This window comes from Mauremys mutica, chromosome 1 (assembly GCF_020497125.1).
Source record: "Mauremys mutica isolate MM-2020 ecotype Southern chromosome 1, ASM2049712v1, whole genome shotgun sequence".
NCBI lineage: Eukaryota > Metazoa > Chordata > Testudines > Geoemydidae > Mauremys > Mauremys mutica.
In genome coordinates this window covers 369,712,968-369,724,871 of record NC_059072.1, presented here as the reverse complement: position 1 = coordinate 369,724,871, position 11,904 = coordinate 369,712,968, and the positions used below count along the sequence as shown (strand labels likewise).

At 46.4% G+C, this 11,904-nt stretch overlaps 1 protein-coding gene across 1 annotated transcript; it reads left to right on the top strand.

Moving 5' to 3' along the window:
• Positions 1-2,235: 2,235 nt before the first annotated feature.
• Positions 2,236-3,183, top strand: LOC123361976 (olfactory receptor 52M1-like). The gene has a single exon (XM_045002202.1). The coding sequence runs from the start codon at positions 2,236-2,238 to the stop codon at positions 3,181-3,183; it is 948 nt and encodes a 315-aa protein (XP_044858137.1).
• The last annotated feature ends 8,721 nt before the right edge of the window (positions 3,184-11,904 follow it).

The following is an 11,904-nucleotide window of genomic DNA, read 5'->3' as shown; positions in this document are numbered from 1 at the left end:
CAATGACCCTAAATCCATTTCAGTGTCCCTGCATTCCATAATACGGGGCCCTAGTCTCTGGGTTCAGCCTGCATTGCTTGTGCTGTGAGAATAACTTTTCATGTGACTGTATTAAAACAGTGTGTTCGTATGGGCCCAGCTCACCAATGCTCCAGCTCAATGGGTGTGCCTGCCCTGGCCTCCTCATTGTAACCACACTGCCAATCTTTGCGTCATCCACAATTTTTTTCTGCAGTGATTTTCTATTTCTTTCCAGATCATTGATTAAAATATTGAATAGCATCAGGCCTAGAAATGGTCCCCGCAGAACCTTGCTTTAGAAACACCTCCATTCACCCCCACTGACAATGGCTTTCTGAGATCTGTCAGTTAGCCAGTTTTTATTCCACTTTAAATGTGCTCTACTGGTACTGTAGATTGTATTGCATCTGTGCAGTACCCTTGACCAGCCAAATGTGCACTCTCATTAAAGGATGAAATCAATTTTACTTGACAAGACCGGTTTTCCAAAAACCATGTTGTTTACAGGCATCAATTAATTAATTAATTATATTCCTAGACTTTTTTTGATCTAATCCCATACCAGCTTTTCTATTGTTTCATAATCCTGTCAAATCTTTATTTTTTTAAATACTTTTCATTTAACACAGAACTGCCCCCCCCACACACACTTGTTTTTGTCTCTGCTGCTGGCAGGTTGCATACTTCCCCTTCTGAATGAGAAGTTTGGTGGATTGGTCAGTTTGTAACTCTGGTGTTCGTAACTCTAAGGTTCTATGTAGATGGTGTTTAACGTTCTCCTTGGCAGCTAATGGACTGGATGTGATAGGAGCACCTCATACTGCTTCTTTCCAAATGCAGAACAAAACTATTTCTTCAACACATCTACGTTTTCTGCAACATTAAGAAGTTTCCTTTCTCCCTCTAGGAACTGGCCTGAACCTTCTCTATGCTTTCTTTTCTTCTTAATATAAGTAATAACCTCCTTTTTGTTATCCTTAGCCACATCAAGCATGGCTTTTTCCCTGATGTCTTTAACGTCCCTTATCAATTTTCAAAGCTTCCCATTTGTATTGCTTGCTATCTCTTTTTCCTTTTTCCCATTTCTATATATCGCTTTTTCCCACATAATTGCAGCCTTCATTTCACCATTGAAAGGGGGGTTTAGCCAAAGTTCTCCACTTCCTTGACTGTGGAATCGTGACTTTTTAGCTATTGAATAAATTCTTCTTAACGAATTCCCAAGTTTCATTCCCATGTTTCTGTCTAATATTTTCCTCCCAGTCAGTTTTCTTGATAATTTTCTTCAGCTTTGGGGAATTAGCCCTTTTGAAGCACTAAGTGTCTACAGGTATTACTGGTTGGGAACTGTTCTCTGTTTGTTATATTCCTCTCCTCTATCATAAGCCCCCTTCTTTGTCTCTTCCCTAAACTAAACAGTCCCAGACTTTTCAGTTTGTCCTCATTTGGCAGCCTCCCCCATTCTCAGACCCTGTCTCAGAAATCCCCTTTCTATCGGCTGTATCCTTTATAGAGACTGGGTGATGAAAACTGAGCACATACCCGGAGCAGGTTATTCTCCATCCCATTCCTTAGGCATCCAAACATTGTCTTTGATTTGGCCACTGCTGTGAATGAGCAGGTGTTTTGTTGACCTGCTGTCAATGACGCCCAGGTCTTTTCCCCGAGGTGTGTTCTAGTTGGGATGTTTCTCCCTGGTACATGACTTGGCAAAGTTAGGGTGTTTTTTTTGTTTTTGTTTGTTTTAAATTCTCAGATTTTTAGCAATCGGGTGAATGGGGAACTCTCTACAGCATGGACTCTCCTGCCTGGCTTTCATTGCATTAAGGAACAACGATGGATAACCAGTATCCACATTCGTGTTTCCTGCTGGTGCCTATTAAGGTTTCCCACACCATGGCATGTAGATTTACTGATGAATGGAGCACCATCAAATATGGAATTGGGATTAATAGGGCCAGTTATTCATAATTCATTTATCTGAATAATGAAAATGTCATTGTTCAATGTGTGAAGAGCAACCAATCTACTTCACCCATGAGAACAGCCTCCAGTAGTGCATGTAGTGTCTCATACTAACGTTGTCTCTCCACCAGGCATTTGCACTGCGACCATCACCCTAGAGCCTGGGCACGTACAGGAAATCAGGGGAAAGCACGGTAAATGCTGGAGACACCGTTCTGCCTCAGAGTTGGACACCTTCTCCCATACACGATGTCAGATTCCAACACCACTGACTTCACCAACCCCTCCACCTTCATCCTGCTGGGCATTCCTGGCCTGGAGACAGCCCATGTCTGGATCTCCATCCCTTTCTGCACCATGTACGCCATAGCCATCTTGGGGAACTTCACCATCCTGTTCATCGTGAAGAGGGAGCCGAGCCTCCATGAGCCCATGTACTATTTCCTCTGCATGCTGGCTGTCACCGATCTTTTACTATCTACATCTACCGTTCCCAAAATGCTGAACATCTTCTGGTTCAGTTCCAGGGAGATCAATTTCAGTGCCTGTCTCACCCAGATGTACTTCATTTACTGCTTCTTAGTGATGGACTCTGGGATCCTCATGGCCATGGCTTTTGATCGCTACGTGGCCATCTGCCATCCCCTGAGACATTCCACCATCCTGACAAAACCTGTGGTGGCCAAGATTGGCCTGGCCGTGGTCCTGCGCGGTGGCATGCTGATACTGCCCTATCCCTTCCTGGCGAGGCGGTGGCCATATTGCAGAACCAACATCATTGCCCACTCGTACTGTGAGCACATGGCCGTGGTGAAGCAGGCCTGCGCTGACACCCGTATCAGTAGTTACTATGGCCTCATTGTGGGATTCATGGTGACAGGTCTGGATTTGTTTTTTATTGCCGTGTCCTATATCCAGATCCTCAGGGCCATCTTCAGCCTCTCCATAAAGGACGCCCAGCTGAAGACTTCTGAGACCTGCGGATCCCACCTCTGTGCCATTTTAGCCTCTTACATCCCAGTTCTCTTCTCCTCCATCATGCACCGGTATGGCCACAATGTGCCCCTACATTTCCACATTCTTATGGCCAACGCAAACCTGCTTGTGCCCCCCGTGCTACACCCCATCATCTACGGGGTGAGGACCAAACAGATCCGGGACAGGCTGCTCCGGCTCTTCAGTCATAAATGGATGTAAATTTTCTCCTGGTGCTCTGGCTCTCAGACCGAGCTCCGTGCAGAGCTGGCAGGTGACAGGGTGCTGGGCCATTTCCCTGAATCACTGACCAGACAGTCAGAGAGACATTAAATCCTTTCCTGACATTACTGCGCTGTGTCAGCATGACAGACTGGGGAATCGGTCTATGTACAATTCAGTGGGTTGCCACGTCTCTAATTGCTGGTATCTGGACCCCGAAACCCCACCCCTTCCTCACCTCTTCTGCCAAGGCTCCCTCCCTGTCTCTTGCTCCTCTATTCCCCTCCCCCTGTCACTTGCTGAATTATTTCACCCCTCCCCCCACCCCAGCTACAAGGGAGCCATTTCAGATTTTGGTGGGGGTGGCAACTTTAACCATGATTCCAAAGGCTACTTAAGGTCTTGAAAACTCCAGGTTTTTGGCAGACAACTTAGCAATTAACTGGCAGGAGCTCTGTGTCTAATTCTCATATAAAAAAAGGGAAATAAAATAAATATTTGACCCCTCAGCTCTAATACTATCATGTTCTGACATCTTGTGCCAAGTCCCTTAAGGACGATGGTTAGGTTTAAAATATTAATGTATATTCTTACTTTGTTACTAACTCTGCAGAGAGAGAGGCGCCAGCAGGACACCTGGGTTCTATCTCAGGTCTGGGAGGAGGGTGGGGTCTAGTTCGTTGCAGCAGGGGCTGGGGGCACAGATACATCTGGGGTCTCTGTAAGAACATCAGAATGGACATACAGGTCAGATCAATGGTCCATCTATCCCAGTATCCTGTCTTCCAGCAGTGGCCAGTGCCAGGTGCCCCATACAGAGTGATCAGAACAGGGAATCATCAAGTGATTCATACCCTGTTGCCCACTCCCAGTTTCTGGCAAACAGAGGCTAGGGATACATCCCTGCCCATCCTGGATAGTAGCCATTGATGACCTGTCCTCCATTAATTTATCTAGTTTTTATTGGAACCATGTTCTAGTTTTGGCCTTCACAAGTTCCCCGGTGAAGAGTTCCACATGTTGACTATGAAGAAATACTTCCTTTTGTTTGTTTTAAATCTGCTGCTGACTAATTCTATTGGGTGACCCCTAGTTCATGTAAGATGGAGTAAATAACACTTTCTTCCTTACTTTCTCCACGCCAGTCATCATTTAATAGACCTCTGTCATATCCCCCCTGAGTCATCTCTTTTCCAAGGTGAAAAGTCCAGTCTTATTAATCTCTCCTCATATAGAAGCTATTCATTTCTGTTGACCTTCTCTGTACCATTTCCAATTCCAATATATCTCTTTTGAGATTCGGCAAACACATCTGCACGCAGTATTCAAGACGTGGGAGTACCATGGATTTATATAGAGACAATCTGATATTTTCTGTCTTATTATCTATTCTTTTCTTTATGATTCCCAACATTCTGTTCATTTGATTGCCACTGCACATTGAGGAACTATTTTAACCCTGTTAACTCACATTAGATTGTATGAACTGTCTGTATCCTTCTTTCTTTTGGCTTTTCCTGAACTCTTCACTCATGATCCTTGTACTAAGGGGCAGGAGGCTGGGATGGAGGCATATGCCTATAAATGCGTTGGTCATTACAGAACAAAATATTACATAACAAAATATTGCCTGGACAGAAAAAGGGAGTAACTGCATACTGGATAAAACCAGTTTTCTTCAGCTTCTCTGTGGATTGGTGGACATGGAAGAAATGGAACCTGCCAGAAGAGGTAACAGACAGAAAAAGTGTTGGTCCACAGACACTAGATGAGTGAGAAGAAGCTTGGGCAGGAGAGAGGCACAAGGGCGGCAGAGGGGGCTCTTTGGTTGACAACAGGCATTTTATATCCAGATGATCCCTTTTTGAATACTGGCATAACATTAGCCCTCTATCAGTCTTCTGGGATATCCCCGGTGTTCTAATGTTTATTAAAATTAACATCAGCGGGGCAGAGATCTCCTCAGGCAGCTCTCTTAGCACTCGCTGGGTGCGAGATATCTGGGGCTGCTGATTTAAAATACTGATCCCTGTCAGGTGCTGTTTACCGTCCGCCATAGCTACCAGGGGACTGCAGAGATGTTCATGTGGATGAGTACAGCATCCTGCTTCTCTCACATACAGCACAGGAAGGTTCATTGAACATTTTTGCCCTTTCAGCATCGTTATTAACCGTGTGACCATCTCCATCTAGTACAGGCCTATTAGGATTTCCTTTATTTCTAATGTACTTGCAAATCTTCCTCTTTTTTTCCTTAGCCCTGCCAGCCATGGGTTAGTCTCTAGTATTTTCTGCTTCTCTAAGCCATTTTCTATAGTTCAAAACTTCTAATTTGTTCTAGTTGCTATCCAATTCCCATACTTTAGAGGCACTGATGGATGATCTTCTGTCCATGGATGGGGGCAGACATCCATGCTCAGCCTCCTGGACACTATTGGCAGTGAGATGCTGCTGTCTCACCTGAGAGGCAGCGGGAGTCCAGAGGGATGCACTAAAATGGTCTGAATCCTTCTTGGAGGGATGCACCCAATTAGCGATGATGGGAAACTGCACCTCCAGCACTAGACCCCTCGCGGCTGGAGTCCCACAACGATCAATTCTCTCTCTGGGGCTTTTCAGCATCTCCATGCAGCCACTATGGGAACTGGTCACACAAAATAGACTCAAACGCTAGCAATATGCAGGTGACATCGAGCTCCTCCCTCTCCTTCCTGTACGAACACAACACTATCTCCAAGATGGCCCAGTTCTTAGATGGAGCAGCTGGCTGAAGCTGACCCCAAGCAAGACAGAGGCTGGTGGGGAGAGCAAAGCATTTTGAAGGGTTGGCAGCTACGGTGCAACGTCCTTTGACTGAAGGTTCACACCCACACCTGGGCAATTCATTCCGCAGTCTAGGAGGGCTCTTGGTTACCTTGCTGATGCTGAGCTCTCTCATAGCAGCGTCTGTGAGTAGTGCTTTCTACATCTCTGGTTGTCTAGGGTTGTGCCATTGGAACAGCTGAGCAAGGATCGTGGTGTGTCTCCATCACTGGCCACGTTTCAGTCAAGATGGGATATTTTTTCTCAAAGATCTGCTCTAGTTCAAACAGGAATTAATCAGGCCTGTGCAATGCAGGAGATCAGAGCAGAAGATCACCTGGCCATATAATCTACAAATCTCTCTAGAGTCCCTGCAAGGATAATATTTGTGTGGGCCTCAGTCTGGGTCCTTGTCACACCCTGGGTGCCACATTTCGGGTCTGGGCAGGGTGAAGGGAACACAGGAAATTCAAAGCTCAATGGTGCTTCCTACTCAATGCCGCTGATAGGAAATGAACCGACTCCCTGTGATTCTTTGTGCACCCCTACGTCTCTCTACATAACACTCCCAGTGTCCTTCAGTGCACGAATCAACCCGCTTTGTGTCTGGTGCTTTGTATCTGTCATTCCAGGTGCACTGAATTTGGGCTGAACTCCAGTGTGTGACTGAGGAAAGGGATGGGCGCCATCTCCTGCTCCGACCCCACCGGCCTGAGCGCTGAAGGCTTCTGTTAACTGTGAACAGCTGCAGGTTGGGTTCATTAGCTTCAGCTTTCTGTACGGGGCCTGGAGCAGGGGCTGGAGCTGAAGCTGGAGCAGTCCGGAGTCAGGTGCAGTGAACAGCTGGGGCCAGGAAGTGCAGGGAGACGCCCCCAGGTGAAGAGGCCTGATGGGTGGCGGCAACGCTGGGAAGAAGGGCCCTGCCACGCAGAGCCTGAGGGCATGTGGCCACCACAAAAGCGAGTTTCTGACCTGCAGCGTCCCTGCGGCACGGCCAGTGCCTGGGCAGGGCCTGACCCATGTGATGAACAGACTGTGAATTGCCCTGACATCTAGCCACGGCTGTTTGGGGTCCCCCGTGCCACAGAGCGGGGTGATGAGTTTTCCTTCCACCTTTCCCAGTTTCTCCTTATCTTTAATTGGTCTCCCGCTGACAAAATGCTGTCAACACTGGTGCTTTTCTCAGTTAGGAGATGGTGTTTTTGTCACACCCCTACCCAAGAAAAGTTTTACTGACATAGTGCCAGTGCAGACAAAGCCTGAGCTGCGTGATAGTAAAGACGCCCACTGCCGCAAGCCCTGCACTGTTTAAGAAAATTGCAGTTTTCTGCTGGTCTCTCTCACCAAACCCAGCTGTTTGCACAGATATATCTCTAAACTCTGCCTGAATCTCTTCCCGGAGTCTGATGCATTGCCCGGGAGTTTCAACTCCCTGGGGGCTTCCAGTTCTTCCATCTCCAGGGTGGCTCCTTCGTTCCTTCCCCACAGCCCTGTTACCTCTGCCCTCTCCTCTGGTCTCCCGTCCGGTTCCGGGGGTTGTCCTGGGAATTCATGAGAAGGAGGCTCAGTCTGCACTGGAAGGAGGGAGGCGTGAGTAGAACTAAAGCAGGTTACAAAAGCTAACGGAGAGTCACACGCTCCCAGCTGTGTCTGCTGCAGCCGCTAAAAAATGGCCGGTTCTCGCTTGCCCCAGTCTAGTTCCCCGAACACGTGATCTGCTCTTAACGGCCCAGGACTCACTTCCAACGGCCAGGGCCGGGCTGTGCATTTCCGCTGTCTCACGCCCACCCAGCAGCCTATGGAGCCACCCGTTCTGAGTGCTGCTCCTCCCCATCTCCCGCCTGCCCCCTCTCTGGTGTGTTACACTCAGTAGCTGGGTCTTGTCTGAATTTGATTTCTAAGCTCCCTGGGGCAGGGGCTGTTTCTGCTTCTGGGTTTGCGAAGGGCCCAGCACGAGGGGCCCTGAACTGGAGCGGGGCCTCTGCAGGCTTCCACAATTCAGACAATAATAATAAATGATAGACACAGTGATCCAGCCAAATCAGGGCCTAGCCCCTCCCCCCTTTGCCTTTAGCTGCAGACGAAGGTCAAACCAGGCTGGCCAGCCACAGAGTGTCAGTCACCTGAGTACAGGCGGACACGGCGCCCTGGTTCAGTTTGGACAGGACAATTCGATCAGTCTCATTCCGGTGCTTAAAAACCCAGGTGCTCCACACCGGAGAAATACCCCCGATGAGCCAGAGGAGCAGGCAGCGAGTTCAGCTGTGGGAATCCAAGCGCCCTCCAGCTGGGGCATAAGAACATAAGAACATAAGAACGACTGTACCGGGTCAGACCAAAGGTCCATCTAGCCCAGTATCTGTCTACCAACAGTGGCCAATGCCAGGTGACCCAGAGGGAGTGAACGTAACAGGCAATGATCAAGTGATCTCTCTCCTGCCATCCATCTCCATCCTCTGACAAACAGAGGCTAGGGACACCATTCCTTACCCATCCTAGCTAATAGCCATTTATGGACTTAGCCACCATGAATTTATCCAGTTCCCTTTTAAACATTGTTATAGTCCTAGCCTTCACAACCTCCTCAGGTAAGGAGTTCCACAAGTTGACTGTGCGCTGCGTGAAGAAGAACTTCCTTTTATTTGTTTTAAACCTGCTGCCTACTAATTTCATTTGGTGACCCCAAGTTCTTGTATTATAGGAATAAGTAAATAACTTTTCCTTATGCACTTTCTCCACATCACTCATGATTTTATATACCTCTATCATATCCCCCCTTAGTCTTCTCTTTTCCAAGCTGAAGAGTCCTAGCCTCTTTAATCTTTCCTCGTATGGGACCCTCTCCAAACCCCTAATCATTTTAGTTGCCCTTTTCTGAACCTTTTCTAGTGCTAGAATATCTTTTTTGAGGTGAGAAGACCACATCTGTACACAGTATTCGAGATGTGGGCGTACCATGGATTTATATAAAGGCAATAATATATTCTCAGTCTTGTTTTCTATCCCCTTTTTAATGATTCCTAACATCTTGTTTGCTTTTTTGACCGCCTCTGCGCACTGCGTGGACATCTTCAGAGAACTTTCCACGATGACTCCAAGATCTTTTTCCTGACTCGTTGTAGCTAAATTAGCCCCATCATGTTGTATGTATAGTTGGGGTTATTTTTTCCAATGTGCATTACTTTACATTTATCCACATTAAATTTCATTTGCCATTTTGTTGCCCAATCACTTAGTTTTGTGAGATCTTCTTGAAGTTCTTCACAATCTGCTTTGGTCTTAACTATATTGAGCAGTTTAGTATCATCTGCAAACTTTGCCACCTCACTGTTTACTCCTTTCTCCAGATCATTTATGAATAAATTGAATAGGATTGATCCTAGGACTGACCCTTGGCGAACACCACTAGTTACCCCTCTCCATTCTGAGGATTTACCATTAATTCCTACCCTTTGTTCCCTGTCCTTTAACCAGTTCTCAATCCATGAAAGGACCTTTCCTTTTATCCCATGACAGCTTAATTTACATAAGAGCCTTTGGTGAGGGACCTTGTCAAAGGCTTTCTGGAAATCTAAGTACACTATGTCCACTGGATCCCCCTTGTCCACATGTTTGTTGACGCCTTCAAAGAACTCTAATAGATTAGTAAGACATGATTTCCCTTTACAGAAACCATGTTGACTATTGCTCAACAGTTTATGTTTTTCTATATGTCTGACAATTTTATTCTTAACTATTGTTTCGAATAATTTGCCTGGTACCGACGTTAGACTTACCGGTCTGTAATTGCCGGAATCACCTCTAGAGCCCTTTTTAAATATTGGTGTTACATTAGCTAACTTCCAGTCATTGGGTACCAAAGCTGATTTAAAGGACAGGTTACAAACCTTAGTTAATAGTTCCGCAACTTCACATTTGAGTTCTTTCAGAACTCTTGGGTGAATGCCATCTGGTCCCGGTGACTTGTTAATGTTGAGTTTATCAATTAATTCCAAAGCCTCCTCTAGTGACACTTCAATCTGTGACAGTTCCTCAGATTTGTCACCTACAAAAGCCAGCTCAGGTTTGGGAATCTCCCTAACATCCTCAGCCGTGAAGACTGAAGCAAAGAATCCATTTAGTTTCTCCGCAATGACTTTATCGTCTTTAAGCGCTCCTTTTGTATTGTGATCGTCAAGGGGCTCCACTGGTGGTTTAGCAGGCTTCCTGCTTCTGATGTACTTAAAAAACATTTTAAGCAGTGCTGGAAAGTCTGACTCAGCCTGGAACATTCGATTTCAATTCCACCTGGGAGAGACTGGGAGGAAATGAACCGAGAGGGAGAGAAGAAATCCAGTGCAAACACTAATCTAGTCTCTATCCCGCCCATTGGGCCCCTCTTGTTCCAGGGCAGCTCTGGGGGGAGGGGAAGGCCTCTGTGCCCAGGACAGGGCCCCGGCTGTCCTCTGTCCACAGGAACATTCTGTTGATGTTGGTTTTACTGCGTCTGTTCTCCCAAAGTGACCCCAGTGACTGTGATGCATTGGCAGGTCTCTGAGTGGGAACGGAAGTGGAGTCCCCGAGTTCACACCTCACAGGAGTGAGGAGCTCACAAACTCCAGCTGTTTCTGAAAACCTCAGCTTCACCTTCAGAGGATGGCTAAGGCTCAGACTCCCTCTGTCAGATTTTCCTCTGCATCCCACCCAATGAACAGGCCCTACCAGAGCTGGAGTCCATTTCCCTCTTGGCATGACGGAGAGACCATGATTACAGCAAGGAAGTCAGGACTCCTGGGTTCTGTCTGTCATTTTGCCACTCAATCTCTGTGAGACAATGGCCACTTCACCTCTCCCCATGCCTCAGTTTACCTATCTGCGTAATGGGGATATGTTCATAGTGACTTTGCTAGGTGTTTTGAACATCCTTCTGTGACGGTACCTCCCATAAGGTTTTTGGTACTATGACATAAATGAAATATGTTTTTTGCTGCCTGTGCCATGTAACATATCTCTGTAAGGGTTATGGTCTACTATATCTATTCATCCTATTTGTAAACATATATCATCTTGTACTTGAGGTTAAGAATATTTGCTGTATACTTGCTTGATTTCTAAGTAAGCTTTGTGAGGCATTTGGTCAGCTTCTTTAGGAAGGAATTCGCAAGGTTAAGTACCCGATCAGGAAACACTTGGGGAACAATGCATCTTGGAATGCTACAATCCACATAAGAAGTCTTCCTGGAGACATACAGGATACCATGTGGACAATGGCTTCTGCCTGTAAAAACTGTGAGTCCTGCATGGACACGTGACTTGCCCAGGTGACTCCAGAACTCCATCTTGGAGCTGGACTTTGCATAGGAGGGAAGAGGGGGTCTCCATCCCCAAGAAAAAGTCTATTTAAGCCCAGGGGAAACCCTTCCATTTTGTCTTCAGCTGGCTAAAGAGAGAGCCTCTCCACCCCCAAAAATAATTGGAAGAAACTGGAACAAAGGACAGTGACTGCAAGGGGTTGGAGGGATTGCTGGACCCAGGCTGAAAGGAGAGTAGCCTGTAAAATGGAGCATTCTGGAACTGGTGAGGATCTTATCTGTATTCAGTTGGATTAGACATAGATTTGTGCATTTTATTTTATTTTGCTTGGTGACTTACTTTGTTCTGTCTGTTACTACTTGGAGCCACTTAAATCCAACTTTCTGTATTGAATAAAATCATTTTTTACTTATTAATTAACCCAGAGTCTGTATTAATACTAAGGGGGGGGAACAGCTGTGCATCTCTCTCTATCAGTGTTATTGAGGGCAAACAATTTATGGGTTTACCCTGTATAAGCTTTATACAGGGTAAAACGGATTTATTTGGGTTTAGACCCCATTGGGAGTTGGGCATCTGAGTGTTAAAGACAGGAACACTTCTGTGAGCTGCTGTCAGGTAAACCTG

Excerpts from the sequence above, each read along its gene's own strand:
- LOC123361976 (XM_045002202.1), top strand. The coding sequence starts at position 2,236 with ATGTCAGATTCCAACACCACTGACTTCACCAACCCCTCCACCTTCATC.